Source organism: Pseudopipra pipra, chromosome 13 (assembly GCF_036250125.1).
Source record: "Pseudopipra pipra isolate bDixPip1 chromosome 13, bDixPip1.hap1, whole genome shotgun sequence".
Lineage (NCBI taxonomy): Eukaryota > Metazoa > Chordata > Aves > Passeriformes > Pipridae > Pseudopipra > Pseudopipra pipra.
The window spans coordinates 11,446,991-11,469,282 of NC_087561.1; the positions used below are offsets into that span (position 1 = coordinate 11,446,991).

Below are 22,292 nucleotides of genomic sequence, written 5' to 3' on the forward strand. Positions count from 1 at the left end.
GGAGTCAGGAATGGGAAATGACGTGAACACTTAACTGTTTTTCCTGCTGTTTCTAGGAGGCATATTCGCTGTCTTGGGTCTTATTTCCAAAGGCATTCAGTGTTTTCTGAGCCCCTGTTAAGTAAGTATTAGAGGTGTATGCATGCACATATATATATATACACATATATAAAATCAGGAAATATCTTAAAAATCTTGTGTATCTACCTGGTAAATTTTTACTAGTGCCCCTCTGTGACCATGATGTAACATGATTTGATATATTCCCCCTCACAGTGCTGAACTCAAACTGTCCTCAGATCTTGTTTTCCCAACACTGTTGATAAATCAGTGATTCTGCAGTGTGCTGCAACCTCCCTGAAGTAGAAAGAAGTCAGAATTCACACTTGTCATTCTTATTTCGCCCAGGCACCAGTTTTATCTGCATCTGCTGAGTTACACTGTGCATTTAATCTTTTTTTATCTGTGTATTGCTCCTTGCTTGCCCTTGACAAAGTAGTCGTCCAATGTTTTAGTCTATTTGGTTGATGATTACTTTTTGTTACTGATTTCTTTGGTCAAAGTGTTTTTCTAAACCAATCGTTTCTCTTTAGATTCCTTGAAAACAAACACTGGCAGTCTGGGTCCATGTCCTGTGATCTCCCTTCCTCAGGCACCTGCTGTCCTGCAGGACTGAGGCAGCTGCAAGTGTCAGACTTGGTTACAGTGACTCTGAGCTCCTGTAGGTGAAATTGTCTCTTCTGTACTTCTCCAAGTGCCTGGCAAAACATGATCCTGGCCCATGACTGGAATGCCCAGATATGGGGGGAAAAAAGCGGGTTTGTGTTGGGCTTTTTTAATCAGCTTGGGCACAATTAAATGTTTAGCCTGGCTTTTGGGTGCTAAGATAAGGTACCACACGGCAGTTTTATCTCCCCAACTTCTGTTCAATTCCCTCACCCTTCCCCAAGCAACAGCATGTTAAACTACCTTGTGAAAATCAGAATTAACAGTGGAGGTACTGAAGAACAGTGAAGCTACAAGAATACAGCCCTGCAGTGGCAGGAAAATAGACCCAACCATGAGCTCAGTGTTGGAGACAAGAGCTGTGCCTGCAGCAGGCTCTGGGATTTGACCTACTCAGTCAGTTAAGAACAATTTTGGGGTCTTTTTTAGTGAATGTTAATGATTGACTTTATCATCTGATACTGATTGATGACACAATCTCAGTTCTTCCGAGAATCAAACTAAAGTAACATTTTATTGCCCTTTAAAGACTTACTGATATAAGTAAAAATGTAGTGAATAACAACTTGAATTCAACTTCTCTTTCTCCTTTTTTAAAAAGAAACAGCTTTTTCCATGGTTTTTCTGTACTTCCATGCGTAGGCAGAAAAGGGACCCGTAACATGCAGGGGTGAAGGGTTTCATTTCCAAATTTTTTATTCATATCAGAGCATATTCTATAGACTTCTTATGAACAAAGATTTGTGTGTATGATTCAAATGCAAGAATAGCTGCCCTTTTAAAATGAACATCTCAACAGTGAAATGTCAAACCGAGGGAAATACTTGTTATATGAAACAAGATAAATGTTCACCTCAAATATGAAACTGGTATTTGAGCAGGAGTTTCTGATAGAAAAGAAGTCCCTGTGGTAGCTGTGGGGGTAGGGACTGTGTAGAGAAATGCCTTTGCTGCTAAACTTAGTTTGGTCTCTAAAATAGAAAAAATGGTGAATTTTGTATTAGTGTGCAGGGTGAGTACAACTTCTGTTAATGTCACTTCCATGCATTCCTAAGAAATGAATGGATCTGATTACAGAACTTGTTTTTATTGTCTACAATTGTGATACAAAATGGCTCTTGCAGAAATTATTTCCCCAAGTAAGAAAACGAGCACTCAGTGATATATTGGTAATGATGAAGTAAGAAATTTGAGAATTACTTCTTCACCTAAAATTCATGGTTTATTTCATAGTTTCACTGATGGAACTTTTAATTTTCTTCAATGACCAGTCATGACTCTGACCCCTCTGGTCTGTATACAGAAGTGTTATGTGCCAGCCTTGGCAGGTACAACCACAAACCAAATGAATGTTTTACAGAAGACAGTTTGCTTTTATAGTGATCACGCACTGATGTGAACATAGACTAAAAATAACAAATGTTGCTTTAATAAGGATTTTTTACAGTAGGCGTAGATATAAAAGTTTTTCAAATTATTTTCACAGGTATCACTGAACATTTCATAGCTGTCTGTTACAGAAGCACTGCAAAGTGCTTTGAGTCTTTCGTTTATTATACACAGTTAAAATATATTACACTTCTGAAGGTATCTTAAATCACTGAACAGTTTTGCTAGCATCTTAATGAGCCAAATGGGAGTAAAAGGCAGTCCACATTCATGATGTGAATATACAGTAAGGTGTTTGACATCCTATGAACTCACTGCTCATGTTCTCAAAATAACCATGGTGATGAGACCTGAAAGACAAGAATGAAGAAATAAACACTTCAATTTCACTGAATAAAACATTTAAAATACAGTTTACCCTGTCACAGCCCAGAAAACAATGTAAAAGTGTGTAAATACATGCAGAATGCATTTATACATACACTTAAATATTAGAAGTATTGCTCCAAGTTTTGATGTAGTCAAAATCCAACACTGAAGTGCAGTTTATCTAATCACTGAATGTTAAAGAAGCTATAAATACTCCAAGCAATTACTGATCTCGCTACTGGAAAATCTTAACACTGAGATTTTGACTTAGGTAAGCGTAACAGTAGAACCCAAACCCCAGTTTTCATGGGGGCCAGTTATAGGCAGTGTCATTCAAATGCTGAATCATCAGTAAGGCAGATTAGTTGAAGGCTCCAAGGCTTTTTTTCTGCTCTGTGCAGAATAACTGATCAAAGACTAGTTTTACACAAAGATGTTAAGCTTCCTTGTCAGTCTGCAGAGAGAGCTTTCAACAGACTCTTTGTTGTGACCTTTAAAGAGGGAGGAAAAAAAAACCTGCTCTGATAGAGGTTAAAAACAATTAAAACCAGAAGAAAGCAGGAAATGTGGGACTAATAAACCTACTCATGGCACACCGAAAAATTCACTTTAATTATGTGCTGATACAGGAAAAAGTACAAATCTGCAAGTTCTTAGCCATGGGTTATATTGCACAAGGCAAGGGAAGAACATTAAGGCTCCTTGAATTCCAACCTTATGTAACATCACAATAATAATTTATCAGTTCTTGGGCAGTCTTTCTTGCAGGCTCAGATGATGTCAATGTAACAGCCTTTCACTGCAGAGATCTCAGCTAAAGCCTACAGACCTCACCATGAATAAAGACGTTTCTGAGACTATTTTACTCTCCTGCCACTACATAGTGATTTAAATTATTTACTTTATGAGACTGTGAAGACTGTGAAGCATGACAGAACAGAGCTGTAATGCTGCCTTCCATCAGATCAGCAATTTATCCATTAAAGAGGAATTACAGTTCAGCTATTTCTTGAGGTCTATACTGGCTCAGACAACCAGTGCTACCACAACTGCTGGAGGCCTTAATTTGGATTAATTCCATCATTGCAGAGTAACAACAGAGGGTGCTTACAGGAAAGCCTGTACCACTTGCACAGGGACTTTCAGACAGTAAAGGGTTTAACTAATTTCTGTAAATCAAATACTTCTCAAATGTCATATAGCCCAGCTGGTGTGGTATAACAACCCTTTTCAATTAAATGCTCCACAATCCAGTTGTACTTCCTTGTGGAAGAAAGTGGTTTCATCTTCTCAAGAATAATTGACTTCCTACACAAGCAAGAGTTGCACACAAAAAAATCTGTCCATGAACACTAAAAATACTGCCACCAAAGGAACCAAAACCTGTCAAAACTTCATAGGGAATCAAGAAACAGGTTCAGTTGTTGCAAATGTATAAAGTCACATGGTTTAATACTGCAGCTGGCACCAGCAGAACCTGGAGTAATTTTCAAAAGCAGAGACAAAAGCAGAGTGAGGATTACCGTAAGGTCCTGATCTGAGAGTCCATCAGCATCAGCTTGGGCAAAGAGCCACAAGTGAGATCTCAAACTGCTTCAGCAGATTGACCTGTGAGTCAGCTGACTGTGCATGAACCATCAAGAACTTGCACCTTTCCCCATCACTACCTCACCTCTAGCTATCAGTTTGAAGCTGCCTAGCTCGTTTCCTGTAAATCCTCATTTCTGGACAGGAGAATTGAGTTTAGTGTGACTGTTCTTCAAATCTGAAATAGTTATAGAGAAATAGTCATAATAAATGAAATGTGCAACCTACCTATGCTTGCTAATGTAGGAGTTAAGTTACAAATCAGGAAGAACTGTGGATGGTAGTGGTCTCTTAGAAAGGATTTACAGTAACTTACTGCTACACACTTCAACTGCTTATCAAGAAGGCAGTGAGAATTGGGCCTTACAAACCAGCTCACCGGGGCTAGAGGGAGAAACACAGTAACACAAGAGCCCTACATTCTGCAATAGAGTAACTACTGCAATACAAGAATAAGAAACAGGACGTTCCATTCCGTTTTGTTGGCAGATGACCGTGGTTGGCCCATCATCAAATGAAGGTAAAATTAACATGTAGAAGCCTGTGTGTAATAAGTATTGACTCAAATCTGGTCTAAAACACTTACAATAACTAATTTACCCTGCTGTCACCATGGCTGCAAATTAAGATATACGTGGGGATGCAAAACAAAATGTCATGTGGTGCTTTGTCTCCATCCAGCTTCCTGAAGCCACTGGTGAACACAGATGAAGTTTTCCAGACTCACAGAATTTGCAAGAAAACGTTTACAAAACCCAAAGTACTCACCTAAAACATAAGCAGCTACTAACTTTTGATTCACACTTAAGTGGAGGTAGAGAGGCACCAGGGATTCCATTTCCCCCGATGTAGGTAGCATTAGTGCTGCGACACACACTACTCCCAGGAAGACTGTTAGTAAACTAGGTCCCGACGAGGCAGTTCTGTTTTCTGAGAAGGCAAGACAGTACCAACTGTAAGGAACATCTGACCAAGATAAACATTAAATATTCTGCAAAAACGTTTGCAGTGCATTGGAGCTGCAATACCCTGAGATTCTTCCTTTCCCTTTGCAGTTTGGAGGGGGTGGAAAATGACTCTTAAACCCACCCTTCTAAACCTTCTGCATTTTGCAGTGAGGGAGGCTGCTCCCTGTTCTGATGCTGGGACTTGTTTTCACATGACTTCCCAAACCACTCCCTTCTGGAGGAGCAGAGCCTGCCAGGCCCAGCTATACTATAGCTATAGCTATATATACACACACTCAGGGCAGATGGGTGTCTCAGCAATGCCTGACGTTTCCCCATGCATCCTCACTGCACTCCTTCATATGTTCCTTCAGTGATTAGTAATCAATTAGGAAAGATCACCCAAAAGAGCTGCACAGGCAGGTAACTGCTTACACCTCCTGAGCAAAACCTGGCTACAGCAAGAGCACAGGTTCTTGGGCCAGATGAGTTCCCCTTCTTTTTTTAGAGGATTCACGGGCTGCACCCAACAGAACCAGTATAGATGCCACAAATCAGTAAAATTTGAACCTTCCTTTAAAAACCGTGAGAGTGAACCACTCTGACATCCAGTATCACCAGAATAAGGAAATGCGAACCACAGACAATAAAGAGTCCTTCATACCCTTTATTGCGCTGCACTTCAACAGCTGGAACCTGCTCAAAGGCCCACTGTGTCATCTTTGAAAAGAGCTGTTAACATGTTAACTGAATACCTCCAACCAAATCCTTAAGTCCCATTGGAAATTAGCCAATGTTTTTATCATTTTTTTCTATCCTCAGTGACCAGCAATATGTGCTCTATTTCAATTCCATAAATCTGTTATTTACAGGTTGCAGGTTACATGCAAAGACTGCAGTCACTTTGTTTACTGCTTTTCTGTAAGCAATAAAATGTGGTCAACAAGGTTTTTAAGCAGAGAAGTAGTACTTGGATTAAGACCAGTATCAGATTGTTCAAACCCTCTGTCCTGGAACAACTATCACAGTAACATTTTGTTCTGTGAGGCCAGAGATCTTTGTAGGTTTGCTTTAACCATGTATCCTACTAATATCTATAATCAAAGTTTTCTTTAGTAAAAGGTATTTCACCAGCCAACAAACTCTGTATAAGTAGTGAAACAGGTTGGCTTTAACAAGAGGAACACCCTCAATAAGGTTCATCTATTTTCTGGAATTGATTTCTGTTGCTGTAATGAAAAATTAAACAGTGACAAGAACATAACAATATAAATCAGTAAAACTAACAGGACTATAGGCTGTCAAGAATCAGTTTAGATTCAATTCAGGTAGAACTTGATACTTTTTATCCTACCCCTTAAATTTAACTGTTTGGCCCAGGTTTTGCCCAAGACTGTTGATTTACTTCCTCACATATGAAACGAGCCGAGTTTTCAGCTCCCAACTGTGCTCTTCTGTTCTTGTGGGACAGACAAAGGAGAGGGTGCAGAACAAGGAGCACTTCAGAAGATGTTTTGGCAATATTTCCTGCTCATCAGGAAACGGGGGATTATGGGTTTGGAACAAACTCAGAAGGGGCATATGTTCTGAAAGAGCCCAAGGGGAAAAATAACTACCATCCTTTGGCAGATAAATTCCCATTGGCTGTACCAGAACTCCTGCTCCAGAGGAAGGGAGGATTCTCTCTCCAAGGTATGACATGCAAACAGGGCAGAAAAGGGTCTTGATTGATCAAGGCAGCACAAACAGAATAGCCACAGTTTGGGTTCTTGGGTACTGTCATTCCCCAGTGACAAAGACAGCAGTCTTACAGGTAAGTAAAAAGAATTCCTTTCAAATTTATTTTAACCTATATTTTAAAAAATATTTTAGTCTTTCTAGTAACTTGAGTTATTGAAAACTGATTCAGAAGACAGGAGAGGTAAAAGATTTCAGCTACCTGGTTGACACAAAGTCTGCTCAAAAAAGACACTTTCAGCCAGGTGTTCTTTTATTCGTTTTTCCTCCTCTTCCTTTTGTTGTTGTTGTTCCTTTGCAGATGGAAGCAGAGTAGCAATAATCTCCTTTTTCCCTAATGCTTTCCTCTGGCTCTGCTCAGACACTTGTAGACGGAATTTATCTATCACACCATAGTAAGCAGCCCGAACATCTCTGTGACGAATCACACTGCAGAGAAAACCAACATTTTCAAACAGATCAACTAATGAGAAGCATGTATGGAATTACATCCTATATCACTAAGTTTGTCCTCTTTCCCCCATGCACAGATAAACTGCAATAATCCAGATCCTCCCTACCTCCTCCATCACTCAGTGATTTTGAAGATTTGATCTTGCCTTCTCTCTCCCCTCCATATTTCCCAAATATATAATAAGCTCCAACTGGATGGCCAAAAAGAACAGTTAATTCTTTATCTCAACCCACCTTTGCCTCAGTCTGAGGCTGAGCTGCCACCTGATGAAACATCAATTTATTGAAGTTGTTTGATGCTGGCCAATGATTTTAAAAGGTATGAGGGGACTGGAGTGGACAGGAAAGAAGTAAAGTGGGGCTGCCAAATACTTGGACAGGTGTTTGGCAAGCTGAAGTTCAGCTTTTTGAGGAAAACAGGCTCAAAGCTTTACAATTCTACACTCTCAGAAGAAAAACTCATTCCTTCTGTGGACAAGAGTGAGCTAGGGATTTTCAAAATCAGAAACCCACCATTATGAGCATGTTTGGAACCTATAAAAGGCACAGTTTTAAAATAGCACTGATCAAAGGCAAAACAGACCTCTGAGCAGAGCTCTGCTCAACTGCCTCCTCTCTGCATTTGTGATTCATCACAAAAATATGTATCTAGCATTAAAAAGCTCGAACATTTAGGTTTAAAATGGTATCAGCTCTTAGGGTTAATAAGGATTTATATTATTCCTCCAAATGTTTCTTGTGAAAGGTTATTCTAAGTTTCTAAGGTAACAATAGCTAATCTGAAAAAAATACCTACAAATAAGTGATTTGGTTTCAAGAGGGCTGCCATCTCATGAGGAAAAAAAATGACTGTACCCTTAGTAACACAGGATAGTAGTTTCAAAATTGCTTCAAGGAAGGGATGGATTTTTGTGTTTCAGGCTTCATTTAAAGGAACTGTATCACATCAAGATATCGACAAGCATTAGCACATAGCCAATGCTTGCAACTGGTATCTAGTTTGAATAGACTATTCATCACAGGAACAGAGACCAAGTCATCCCCCCAGCGAAAAGGCTGCAGTGATATAGCGAGTTTTACGTCACTTTAGAGGCAAATGAGTGTGCTTATGACAGCCTTTCAGCAAGTCAAGTGTTGGCTGGGCAACTGCCTTCACTAAAACAAAAAGCTTTTTCCCTCTGACAACCCTAATTCATAGAGCTCTCAGCATATCAGCACAGCAGATCAACTGATTTCTTCCTTTAACACTTCCTTTAAATTGGTGTTTCCACTCTTAGTACCATGGTACTAACTACCAACCTAAACAGAATCTTTACATAACACCGTGCTAGGAGAACACCGTGCTAGAACATGTATCTGCTGCCAAGCAGAGATATTTTCTGCAGACCCTCATAAACAGATACATTCTCCTGTTTCTTTTTAGAGATCATTGCATAATTGGAAGCTCTGTAGAATATCTGTTTATCTGGCAAATGGCCACACTTGCATAGTACTGTTCATATCCAAGCAGTAAACACTGCCCTGAGACAGCAACCACTGGAATGGGATGGGGGTTTTCCTGCACAAAAAAAATCCCCTTGAAACACGTGTATGTCTTATTTTCCTTTATCTATTAAAAGACATTTGTTTAAGAATTACGCAAGCTTGATTATATTTGGTTAAAGTCTGCTAAAGACCACAATAGTTCACTGATACAGTGGTGTATTCTGACCCATTTTGTTCCATTTCTAGCACTGTTGCCCCTGCCCACCGAAACTTTTTAGTTTCATGTTTTAAACTTCCTTTTTATTTGGTGAGTCCTTGGAATTTTTCAAATTACACCTAAGAAAAACAGTCTACAGGAAAGAGCCATTCCCCAAGCATGGTATTATTTATCTGACAAAAGATAGTTCATTCAATAGTGGGGGTTTCTGCATATGGCCATTTGTTAGCCAGAGATCCCAGGTGGTGTTTTACAGTTTGGAAAATTTCTATTCAAAAAGCTCAGTCTACTGTTTTAGGTACCTCACAGTTCCTTCAGCTGTATCTGTACATCAGCACAGAAATGATGTGGCAAATGCAAGATAAAAAAAGTTGGTCTATTTTAGCTTATACACCTACTCTACTCCAAATTACAGCAGCCTGCAGACCCTGTACATTACTGTGGTCACTTGACCAGCCTCCTTATTTTCTCAGTTATTGGGTTGGGACCTGACAGGAAAAGCAAGTAAAGGGGAGACACAGAGATCTGAGAACAGGAGGGGTGGTCAGGGTGAAAGGTAGGCAAAAGTACCTTAATTAAACATGGCCCAGGAAAATGTGCTCAGCAGAACTGCATACATTTCCATTTTGCCAATCTGCAAACAAGTATTTCTCACAAAGAAATCCCAACCCTGGGGGGTCTTGCTTTTCTTGTTATTTCTTACAAAAAGGTACTCAGAGGAGGCTCACATTCCTCTCACTGCTGGTTTACAGACTCCACTACAAGATGTGTTTACTGGCAGTTTATTTATGCCCAAAGACAAAATTAAAGAATATTGTAATACCTCTGCCCTAGAGTGAAAGAACAGCAAAAACCAGACAGCCACAAGTACACAGGAGGTTAGGAAAACATTACAACTTTATCCAAGTTATATTTTATACGCATGCTGTCATTTCACTACCTCTTAAATAATAAAAGAAGATAATAAAATGTTGTATATCAGAAAAAAACCCAAACAACTTTTACTTACATATCAACACAGCACTGAGGCTTCACTGCACCAGTAGCATCAACCACCGCATATTTATTTGGGGTTGTACAAAGAACTGCAATGAAAAGGACAGGAGTAGTAACAAATCATGAATTAATACCTCACCAACTTCATCAACAGATACATGTAGAGACACGAGTTTGGTTTTGTCACAGATATGATTTGTTACATGAATTATAATTGGACTGTTCAAGATCACCAACTAACCCTTAAACAGAACTTAACCTAAGAAACCCACCTTTGAATTTTAAGGCAAACTCATAGGGGTTATATAGAGTCAACACCTGCTTGTGTGTCGACTGGTCATCTGCATAAAATATAAGTTCTGTAGGAAAAACAAAAACAGGAAGATTTCCTTCCACTAACTCTGGCTGTCTTTTTTGTTGCTGCATTGGCACTGAATCCTCCTTGCTGCTTCTTGTGTTCTTATGATTTTGAATCCTCAGAGACTTCAGTTTTTGAATCGTTTAAGAATTCCAAAGCATTTTGGCAATTCTAAAGGAAAAAATGGAAAAAAAAGAGAAAAGGCAAGAAGATTATTTCCATAAGTCTATACTAGTATAAACTGAGGCAGTCAACAAAGGTGTAAAAATATAAAATGTGATGTTTGATTATGAATCTACCTCTACTTATGTTCCTTCAAAAATACTGATATATAAAAAATATTTGCGTTGTGTTTCCATCTATTTAACAAACTGCTATAAAATAAATGGATAAGCACCTCTTCAGTGTATCACAGCAGCATTTGGGGTCCCAGTCCATGACTTGGGTTGCTTATACTGGCTCTTTACAACACATACCAAACAGGGATAACAAAAAGATATTCCATCCTATGTCCTGTGTCTCAGGATACCAACACTTAAGAAAAACCAGAGCAGAAATGAGGAAACATGACATAAGTAGGAGTCACTGTTTAGGCAGAAACCTCTCCAGAGGCATGACCTCCCCGGATGAGGAATAACAGCCTAGGTATCTGCTCACCCAGGCACCCAGGTATGTCAAATCCCAGAAATTCAGAACAAAGGAATGGGGAACACCTTCACGGTTTGTTTACACTAAACTCCTGTTACAACTGCACGGTAGTTACATGCAATGAATTGAAAAATAACTGAGATGAGCAACACCAAACAGATCTGGGATTTACTGTTTGATTAAAAAAGACAACAGGTTTTCTGTCACCACTGCCTCCAACCAAAGTACAACCACTGCAATTCTCCCTCTGCCACCCGCACAGTTCTGTTTTATTTTGAGTGACATTCCAGAACTAAAACCAGAACCCATGACCCAATCAAGCAACAATCCCAAATGTAATTCATAAAATAAAATTAAGGCCAAACTCCTCAGCACACATACCATTGACTTGACACATGACAGACAGAACAAAGTCTTCTACCCCCCAAGAACGTCATATTTTATTGCAGCTCTTGTAGGTTAATTATCAAACTGAAGGTGTCCTTTGAGGTTTAACTTTACAGCAGAAAATATTAAAAGAACAAAAAGTTCCTACTGACTCATTAGCTGTCATTTCCACTTCCAATGAAGCTTTATAAACAAGGTACATTTTGGCTGTTCTCCAGTCAGATAAACTGGTTTTGTTGCACCTTAAAAAATTTAGTTTCTGAACTTTCTCGCAGCGAGTAGCCCAAACATTATGAACAATCAAAACCAAACGCTTATTTCAGCATTCTAAACATCATGATGATCACATTTCCAAGCACCAGATACAGGTTTCATACTTGAAACATGACACAGGTTCACATGTTTGCTAGAGTGTATCTGTCACACCATCAGATTTACAGGTTCTGATTCTTATTCACAAACTAAGCTTTCAAATTTATTTATTTATTTATTAAAACAGCAAATTATCCCCGTAGAATTTAAATTCATGGATCTCACTGGAATGTCTTTCCCCATGATCCAGTTTCTTTTCAGAGTACAAGTTTGTTTCCACTTCACTGAAATGCTACTAATAATATTCTGAAAACAAATCCCCAATGATAGGGTTCCAAGCTGATGTTCTGTTACCTTATTAAGAAAAGACTAGAAAAAGAAATGGCTTTGTGAGTGCTTCTTAGAATTTTGGTGAATCCCTTTTGTTTCAGAAGAATCAAAAAATTCTTGTACAGCAAGTGTAAGCATTATTTCTTGAACAACTTTCTGTACTATTGCAATGTGAGGTTCACGGTTCCATTCAAACATATCAGGACTATATGAAAAGCTAATGTGGAAAAAATACCAGCAAGTAGAAATACAAAATAACTTCTTTTGATGCTTCTCATAGGTAGAAGATTAAGAATTATTAATTTTTTTTAACCAAAATTAGCTCAATACAGTATGCAGTAAGAGTAGGCTGGAATCTTTGGGTCTCATACATATCTACACTGTGTACACTGTGTGTAACAGAAATACAGGCAATCTTTGCATTAACAAAAGGGATTTTTTCTGAATAAATGTTTCAAACTACCATACAACCAACAGCAAGCTACTGCTACATATCTTAAGTGACAATATTTAATAAAAGTTTTAAATATTATTTATAATAATCAATATTGTTTTGATGCTTCAGTTTTTTATTTAAACCCTGTACATGCTTCATTCCAATTCCTGGCTTCATACCACATCTCCAGTTTCTTCAGCTCAGCCAGTGGCAAGTGTTCAGCGTCCAAAACCCCACAAATTACTATCAGTGGAGGAATGGATCACTAAGCCTATCAACAGGCTCATTTTTCTCACACATCCATTGAAAACAGTGCACAAACCTCCCAGGATTCCACAACCTGCACACGGAAAGCCACCAATCTTAAAAAAGTATATCCCGTTATTGCTTCCTTTTCTTATTTAACTTGGCTGGACGAGGAGTTACCGCCTGAACTGGCAAAAGGAATATCTGGCAAACTCAGGCCTACAGTAGATATGTTTGCTGACACAGCAGTGTCATTCAGGATATAAATTTCTGAATTCCTAAGCAGGTAACCAGCATCCTTTGTCCTTTCTGAGACAACAGCTTTTACTTAGAAGTCACCTTGCTGGGACATCTCACCAAGTGACAGCAGTAAAAGCACTTTTCCCAAAGACTGATTTATAAACCACACACATGCTGGGGAGACGTGACAGTTTAGTCTTGATAACACCACACCTTTTGGATCAACAAGAAACTGCGAACACTTTTACAGAATGTACATGTATCACCACAACTTCCCTGCCCAGATTAACCCCACAGCAGCTCTCATGGTCAGAATAAGGTCACGTAGCCCAGCCAGTTCATTTAAAAGAAACTCAGCTGCCTCTCTTCCTCACCATGACCACTAAATTTTGCAGTCAGTAGTCACCACAATTACTTGCCCAACATAAATCTGTATCAACCCCAGATCTGTGGTCTCAGCTCTGTGACCTGCACTGCACAGATGGGCTTCTCCCAGCACTGCCGATGACATTCCTGCAGGAATCTGTCTAAGGTAATGCTGGTTACAGGACACAGGCCAGTGTGTAACACCTGAACAACACCAGCTCGCTTCCCAATGCTCTCTGAAGTCCAGACAAACAATTGTCGCTGGCATTTTCTCAGCACAATAAGGATCTTTCCTCCCTGATGTTGCTAAATATATACTGCTGGTGTCACAATAGCACAGATCTGCCAGCGTTTCCTTTGAAATCCCTTTCTTCATAAATTTAACTCAACAGAGAAAAACTCGAAGTGAAACATAACTTCTCTCCAGAGTCGGAAATAACCCTGATTGTGATTTGCTTTTACTTAACAAGTACCTGCTGAATAAATAAACCAGCTGAAGAAGTTTTTTATTCCCATTTTAACTTCCAGTGGCCTCATGACCATGGCTTCCCAGCATGTTTGTTGGTTGTTTTTCTTCCTAACAACTCCAAATAACTCTACAGAATGTCATCGGGTAAACACTTTATTCAGAAGAAAACCTCTTTACAGTCATTGTGTCCAAATTCTTCTTTTAAAAACTGTCTAATTACAGCGTAATCTATTTTTGTTACATCTCATGATCTATCCCCTAAATCTACATGAGCCTTTCTACACTACATACTCAGTAAAACTGATGCCTTTTGAGCGCCTATTTACAAAGTAAACCCAAAGTCTTCTTCAAAATTCCCTCCTGTGTCAAGCTGAGCAATGGCCTTGAGATACATGCAAATACTGAAGCTCATCCATTAGCATTTTGTTTCTCCAAAATGTTTTGAAGGCCTCAACGTGCGCTTACGCAAAACAATGTTTAAACTACCTGCAATTATCTGGGAGAGTCACCCAACAGGAGAGCAACAGACCCAGCAGCCAGGATGGCTGGATTCCATTACTGCTAACTCTGTCACTGACACTCCATGACCTTGAGCAAGTTGGTTAACCTCACCTCAATTTGCTGATCTATGAAGGCACATATTCTGCAAAGGATTTCAGTAGGCTGACGGTCCCATTTGAACTGGCAGAACCGCTCTGATACTTTGCAAAGCTGCTACTGTTTACCCCCTCACAGAGTGATGAGAAATGTAATTAGTAACTGTCTCCAGGATGCTGTAAAATGAAACAGTCTCGGAGCGTTACCTATTAGCATGGATGACTAAAAGATGCATAAATCATGCTGATACTGACAGCACAATTTATTAGGACCACACTATTCTGTCCATTTTTTTAAACGCTGAAGAGGTAACTAACAAAAAGAAATATTCAAACGCAACTAAAAGGCATGCAAAAGCAGTGAAAAATGAAATAACAGCTGTGCACTGCTTCTGGTCCATTCCGGCTCAGAAGAATCCTAGGGAAGACTTTCAAGGGCACATCTGCCTTAGTCTCTATTTTCTTACTTTAGTCTCTATTTTCTCACTTTCAGGTTGTGTTTAATGCACTAAACCGCCTGATTTTCAAACGTCTCTTGTGCCCCATTAGCACGACGTGGCCCCGAAACGCCAAACACACTTCCCTGGGAGCGCGGCGGGGGGAAAGGCGTTCCGATCTGCTCGTACCGCCGGCAGGGCACGGCGGTAATTGCACACTCCTAATTGATCCTCTTTGTTCTCCAGCGAGGAGCAGCAGCAGCGATCGGGGCTGAGGCAGCTGCGCGGTAACGGCGGCTCCGCCGCCGGCCCTGCCCGGCTCCCCCGCACGGCCCGGGGCGGGACCCGCCCCGCAGCCCTGCCCGGCACCTTCCCCCGCACCGCCGCCCCCCGGAGCGACCCCCGGGGCAGCGGCCCCAGCCCGGGGGCCCCGCAGCGCGGTCGCCGCCTCGCTCCCCATCGCGGCCCCGCCGGGCCCGGGGCCGCCGCCGAGGGCAGCGAAGGGAGGCCCGGCCCGCGGGGCCGCCCGCCCGCCACAGGGCAGGACGGGACGGGACAGCGCGGGACAAGGCAGGACGGGGGTCTCGCTGGGCTCCGCCGCCCCCGCCCCGAGCCCGGTGTGGCCCCCCAGCCCGACTCACCCGCCCGGGGCCGCTCGGTGGGGCTGGCGCGGCGCCCCTTTGTCCGCCCGTCACTGCGGGCAGCGCTGGGGCTGCCGGGACCGACCGGCCGCCGCCGCCGCCGCGTCACCGCCCCGCCCGCCGCCCGCCCCCGCCGCCATGTCGGGGCTCCCCGCGATCGGGGGTGTCCGCGGCCGCTGCCCGGGGCCGCCCCTCGGTGCTGCCCCGGCACCGCGGGTGTTCTCGGAGCGTCCCCCGCCGCCCTCCCGGGCGGCCCCGCCGGCTCCGCGGGCAGCGCGGGGTGTGCGGCCGGGCCGCCGCTCCTCACCTGCGGGAAGGTGTTTTTTAATAGTCATTTACCTCATCTCACGGTTCTTGAGGTTTAACCCGTCCTGGAGGGGTTCCTCCCCTCTCCCGGCTCCTCGAGGCCGCCGTGTTTCCTTCCCGGGGTTGCGGCTCCGGAGCTCCGGCTCCCCCCGGTGCTGCCCATCGCCGGCACGTCCCGCGGTGGAAGGGTCCGTGTCCCACCCGGCGTGAATCACAATAAAAGTATTGACAACTCAGTCGGACCTGCATGACCATACGGCAGCACGGCTTAAATGGGCACGCCGTCCCTGTCAACAGCTTCTCATCCTGTTACCTTTGTTCTCTATTCCTCTTTCATTAAATTAAACTAGTTGTGGACTTCAGCTCATTTTATGCGTTATCCACTATATCATCTTCCTTTAGTTTTCTTCCCAACTTCGGCTTTTAAGCCCTGTATAATAAAAATAAACCCATGCATAATCACCACCCAATATCACCCCCAATTTTAAGATTATTAATGGAGCAGAATGTTTTCATTGCAAGTCAGGTGGATAATTAAGATTTATATTGAGCCATCCAGTCAGCAGGATTGCAAAATCTTTTACCCATTACCAGGCTTTACCCACCAGTGAAATGAACACACATCCGTGGTGAAGTAAACACAGCAGCCATGAATGTTTCACAATAATACCATGAAACAATCCAGGACAGGAAGCAACACATTTTGTCTATTTAAAGTCGTGGAAGACATTAAATAAAGAAATTCTAAACAATGTATTTTTTAATTTAGCCAAGTTGTGTATATTATCAATTACCTTTTTCTGCAGATCTAATGGTTGCTAGTAGTTCATTAAGAATTCACAAATTACATAATATTGTTAAATTATTACATATAGAAATTATTATCTTGTCAGAATTTCTGAAAATGTATGCAGTGAAAACTGGTAAAATACAGGTTTTTTTGTTTCTTGATGAGTGTCGATCAGCTCAGATTTTAACATGTTTAAAAATAAACTGGAATTCTTGTTTTTAAATGAACTACCAGACTTCAGCCTCTCAGGATACATTCAGAAAATTATTATGTTTTTACTGAGTATTAATCCAATGCAGGGTGTTCCTGATTTTGGAAATCTGTCTCAGGACAAGTGGCAGACATAAACATGCTTCAGAGATATTTAAATTAATAACAAATAAAATGATGAAATTAGAAAAAAACATAATTTAAAAGGACTAGACTTAGAAGCACATTAATTAGCCACATTGGATATTTTCCAGTTCATCCAGCTCATTTAAAAAGAAAGTTCAGACTCTCTAAAAGCAGGTTTAATATCTTCCTCTGCAAGTTTCCCAGGATCCAACTTTGTTCTGCCACGTATTTAAGAATGTTTGCATACACCTCTGGAAATCAGGACTCATGGTGGTCTCCTTCCTCTCCCACCCATCTATCACTGCAGCTTGTCTGGATCCCTTTCCCCACCCTCGACGTGGGAGAGCCCAGTTGTGGTTCCTTCTCCATCTGAAGAACCATTCCGACGTCTTGAGGGATAGGGAAAGGGGACTCCAGCGACAGGGTTTTTCAGGCCCCGAGCCTGGAGGGGAGAGGTGCTCCCCCCTCCCCCCAGCACCCACGTGGCCCCATGGCAGGCACAGAGACAGCACACCGGGCGTGGAGAGGAGGCAAGAGAGCGTTTATTGTTGGGGATGTCACATTTATAGGGTTAGGGAGAATCACAGGTTAACCAATTAGAAGTCTCAAGGGGCTTACAGGAACACCCAATCACAGGAAAGGGTTAACAAGGACCAATGGGACACCTCAGGACACCTTTCCCAGGACATTCCTGCATGGGAGATAACAGTTGCTATGGGGGGTGTTGGGAAGAAGAAACATGTGTTTACAAAGGGACCACAAAGAGCCATCCTAAAACATGTTCAAACAAGTTTCTCATCAGACTTAGTGCTACATCCCACCCTTTTTTATTCCTTAAAGATGAATATGTCTTTATTGATATATGGATTTTAAATTTACCCCATTCTCTTAGTGTCTGAGGGTGTCCCTATAAAACAGAATTTAAAAATGTTTTTATTGATGTATTCATAAACAAGTTTTTCACTTACACAAACTTCCAATTTACTGCTGAACCAAACAAACTACTTATTGCTGTTAATTTTAGTTTCATTAGAGTCCAAATGGTTGTTTTCTTCTGTTTCTCGGAGGCAGTCCTGGTGTCCAGAGGGGCTGCGGCGGCGGCTGCTGCCTCGGCCACATGGCGGGACGGGGGGTGCTGTGTGCGGCAGGAGCAGGGCGCAGGCGGGATCGGCGGGGGCCGCCAGCAGCGCCGGGGTCTCGGCGGGGCGGCGGTACCGCGGGTGTCCGGTCCGGTCTGTTGCGGGGCGGGGTGCGCCCCGGGCGGCTCGGAAGGTGGGAGCTGGAGCGGCGGGAGCGGGGCCGGCTGATGTAGGGGCTTCCCCAGAGCCGCGGCGCGGCGGGGCCGGCCCGGGGCCGGGAGCCGCGTAGGGGGATTGCTGCGGAGCTGTTTCTAGCAGCTTTAACCCTTTTTTCGCCATGCTGGCGTGGTCTAAGTCCCTTGTTAGAAACGGGACTATCTTTAAGGTTAGCAAAACAGTCTTATTAGATGACTTGCGGATGGAATTAGATATGTTCTTTAAGCTTTCTTTTTCTCTCTTAAAAAGGCATGCACGCTTCTTGTAGTTACAGGTTTACAGGGGGAGAGGTTTAGGGAGTATGCCGAAGTCTGCTTATAAGGGAATATGCCGGGTCTGCTCCTTACCTGAATGTCCTCAGGAAGGTTGAGGTATTCAAAACAGGCTGCTCTCTTGTGGTGATGCCGTCTGCTAATACCTTGACGCTTAGACTCCGGTCCACCGTTGAGCACGACTTCGCCCCAGTCTGTGCGTTAGGACTGCTCTAATCTTCACAGAAGAGTTCAAACAATCTTGGCCTTCACCACGTGGCACCAATTACGGCGGATTGAGGGGGATTGGGGAAGACTTCGGGGCGTCGGGGAACACAGATGTCGCATCTGCGCCTTAGGAATCACCTATCTTCATAGAAGAGCTCAGTAAATTCGTTTCTTCACACGGTGGCACCAGTTCTGGATCCCTTTCCCCACCCTCGACGTGGGAGAGCCCAGTTGTGGTTCCTTCTCCATCTGAAGAACCATTCCGACGTCTTGAGGGATAGGGAAAGGGGACTCCAGGGACAGGGTTTTTCAGGCCCCGAGCCTGGAGGGGAGAGGTGCTCCCTCCTCCCCCCAGCACCCACGTGGCTCCATGGCAGGCACAGAGACAGCACACCGGGCGTGGAGAGGAGGCAAGAGGGCGTTTATTGTTGGGGATGTCACATTTATAGGGTTAGGGAGAATCACAGGTTAACCAATTAGAAGTCTCAAGGGGCTTACAGGAACACCCAATCACAGGAAAGGGTTAACAAGGACCAATGGGACACCTCAGGACACCTTTCCCAGGACATTCCTGCATGGGAGATAACAGTTGCTATGGGGGGTGTTGGGAAGAAGAAACATGTGTTTACAAAGGGACCACAAAGAGCCATCCTAAAACATGTTCAAACAAGTTTCTCATCAGACTTAGTGCTACAAGCTTGTTTCCAGGTTATTGTGTGATTTTAAAAGCCCTGTGTTAACTCAAATTCAGTGTGAAAACCTGTATGTGTGTGAGTAGGAGTCAGTGGTGTTCTGTCCTTGCTGCTGGTGCCTGTTACTTTGGAGAGCACAAACCCCCATCCCTGACAAGTAATGTCCCCTTGGCAGAGATCCTGCCCATCTCAGACATTCCTAAAGGTACGTGTGTGCCATTGCTGTTAAACCAGCACTGACATATGCTAAAATATCCCAGAGCTGTTTGGTTTAGGGCACACACAAAAACCTGGCTTGGCACCGTCCCACTGCTCTTCTCCTGCCTTGCAGCAAGGCTCAACTGCCTCAGGGGGATGGAAAATGATGGAGAGGATTTGAGGATTCGTGCAGGGTGCCCACATTCCGTGTGCTGTGGGAAGGCTGCTCAGCTGCGCCGTGGGAGATGGAGACTGCTGCCTTGTGTGGCAGTGACTGGGATAATCTCAGATCTGTGGGAAGTTCTCTCTTGTATCATTAGGTTATTGTTTGTTTCTTTTGCTTTCTCCTTTTTGGGCTGCTTTATTCTGCCCGAGTAATTAATTATTTCTGGGATCATAGGCAGATTGAGGTTGCAGTCCTTGTTATGATGCTGGTAGAGCAGGGAAAAGACGAGAGGAGAAAATGTGGATGGAGAAGATGACAGAAATACAGATGCAAAGGAGCAGAGGCATAAGATACAGCAAAAAATCTGCAACAAGTTTGTCAGGTCACCTCAAATGTGATCTGAGGTGTAAAAAACTGCTGTCCCTGTAGCTAATGTTTGGTCCTCTGATTTTTTAACGTACCTTGGAAATCACTGTGAGTTACCTAAAAGCATTGGCTAGACTTCTGTTACATAAAATATTGCCTCCTTGCAGCATGAAACCTGAGAGTGGAGTGTGCAGATAGGGAATGCTCCTGAATGACTCTGTGGTGGTTTTGGTTGCTGTGGTGATTATCCATCTGTTTAAATACTTTATACGGGAGATTCACAACTCATTTATCATGGAGAAGATTTTCTTAAGTTATGAGAAACACAGCATTATGCCTGATTCCTGTAATTTTTCATACCTGATTACCAAAAAATTCCACTTATTTGCCATGGCATAAGGACATGGTGTATTATTTAGGTGTAGAGAGTATGGCAGAGGGTTCTGTGTTTACCACTATCCCAGTGGGCCTGGAACATTGGCACATGTGTGGTGGTTGTGTAGTTGGAGAGTCTGACTGCAAACACTTCATTAGGAACCTCCTCTAATGAATCCTCAGTCTGAAGCAGTTACACAAAATAATTTTTACAATATTTTTACAAAGTCTGATAGGAGAAGAATGAGTGAGCACAACATTTTATGTATCTGTATCTTACCAACAGCTCGTAATGCATTTAATTCTTAATAATGAATATTCTTAATGTGATATTTTGTTTTTCTTGACAGCTCCCTTCTCCATGGCACAACATGGCAGATCTTCTTAGGCTTTGAAGACACTCAGGAAATGACGTATTTGGTTTTTTTCAAATGATGCATCTGCTTTTCCATTCACGCCCATGTTGTGATTTTTTCAATCTTGTCTTTCTGCAGAAGATGATTTGAATTTTCTTTCTAATTAATACCAATTTATAAAACTAAGTCCTCATAAAAGATACTTTTTTCACTTTAAAAGACTATCAGAAGAAACAAAATACTGCATTCAAACTACCACCTTAAAGCAGCATACGTGTTCTGACTTACAACAGAAGCAAGAATTGCTCAACCTAAACTGTCCAAGCTGTTCTTCTAACTTTAATTTACCAGTAAAAGATTTTTTTTTTTACTTGCTCATGTGGCAGCTTTTCAATTCCCCCCCTCCTTGGCAGCGTGCTGTATTGCCATTCCCTGTCACTGGTGACTTAGACATACTAGTGTATATTTTTCGTGTCAGAGGTTAGACTGTTTGCTTTTATGACTAATGATGTGGACCTGGGGAGCCACATATCTAAGCACCGTTGAGGAAATATCTAGACCTCTGTTAAAGTGTAATCCCTTTCTGGGCATGCCTGTATAGGAGAGTGAAGACAGCTCAAAGATCTCTCTGCCCATGCTCCCCAGTGGCCGAAGCCAAGCCACTTCCACCTTAGGAGTCCTTTAGCTCAGCTCTCTGAGGATGTGCCTATGGACACTGGGAGCACAGCATGCCAGAGAGCCACATTTGCTGCAGAACAGATAAAGTGATTTGGGGAAAATATAGCCTAAAGAGTAGCTGTCTTTAAAACACTAAATGTAAACAAGAGCAGGTTTCATGCATGCTCAGCAAATAAGGCCAGTATATGATTTAAGAGATCAAGTCCCTCTCAGGTCTGGTACTGAGTGAATTTTGCCCACAATGTGTTTACATTACACTTCAGACAGGTATCAGGGTTTACTTGCTTGTACTTGGTGTCTTATGGTTCTTGGTGTGGGAGCTCCTGACGTGCTGTGATCCCTCAGCTGTATAAGAGAAGCCATAATTGAGTCTTAGACACTGAGGTATTTATAATCACTTTGAAACCTCAGAGAGAACAAACAGTTAGAGGTTTATAGGCAGTCATCATCTTTATGAAGTGTTGGATCTATTTCTGCGTTGTCTGCAGAACCCTGCTGAGAATCTCTGTGTCCTGCTCATTGGAAAGCTGCAAACCCAGCATGGGCTCTAGTTTTTTCCAAGGATGTGCGCATACATCTCTTATAAATAAGCGGTTATGGTTGTTTCATTAGACCTCTAATAACATCTCTATTTTATTTTCCTTTCAAAGATGTTTATTCAGTGTTGACACATATTTATAATATCATCTCAACAGTAAGAGTCTATCCTGTCAGATTTACAGCTATTATAAAATATGATGCTATCTGCATACAAATGGATGATGGGAGCCCTACAGACATTTTCCCTATTATTACTGCCTAAGGAAGCAATAAAAATTTAACATTTACCATTGGGAAACACCTGCAGAGATTAAATTAAAACTAGATTATATGCTTATCAGTT

The 22,292-nt window shown here is 42.3% G+C and overlaps 1 protein-coding gene across 3 annotated transcripts; it reads right to left on the bottom strand.

The window, feature by feature from the left end:
- Positions 1 to 1,797: 1,797 nt before the first annotated feature.
- MOSPD1 (motile sperm domain containing 1) lies at positions 1,798 to 15,733 on the bottom strand. Of its 3 annotated transcripts, none has more exons than XM_064670016.1 (7): positions 15,712 to 15,733; positions 10,179 to 10,435; positions 9,920 to 9,995; positions 6,958 to 7,184; positions 4,840 to 5,001; positions 4,157 to 4,249; positions 1,798 to 2,465 (listed from the first exon to the last, which is right to left on the bottom strand). In XM_064670016.1, exons 2-6 carry the CDS (start codon positions 10,330 to 10,332, stop codon positions 4,203 to 4,205), a joined length of 666 nt encoding a protein of 221 aa, XP_064526086.1. In that variant the 5' UTR covers positions 10,333 to 10,435; positions 15,712 to 15,733; the 3' UTR covers positions 1,798 to 2,465; positions 4,157 to 4,202. The 3 variants fall into 3 exon arrangements, with proteins under 3 accessions (XP_064526086.1, XP_064526085.1, XP_064526087.1); XM_064670015.1 differs by lacking the exon at positions 15,712 to 15,733 and adding an exon at positions 15,373 to 15,464; XM_064670017.1 differs by lacking the exons at positions 4,157 to 4,249; positions 15,712 to 15,733 and adding an exon at positions 15,373 to 15,487.
- Positions 15,734 to 22,292: the final 6,559 nt, after the last annotated feature.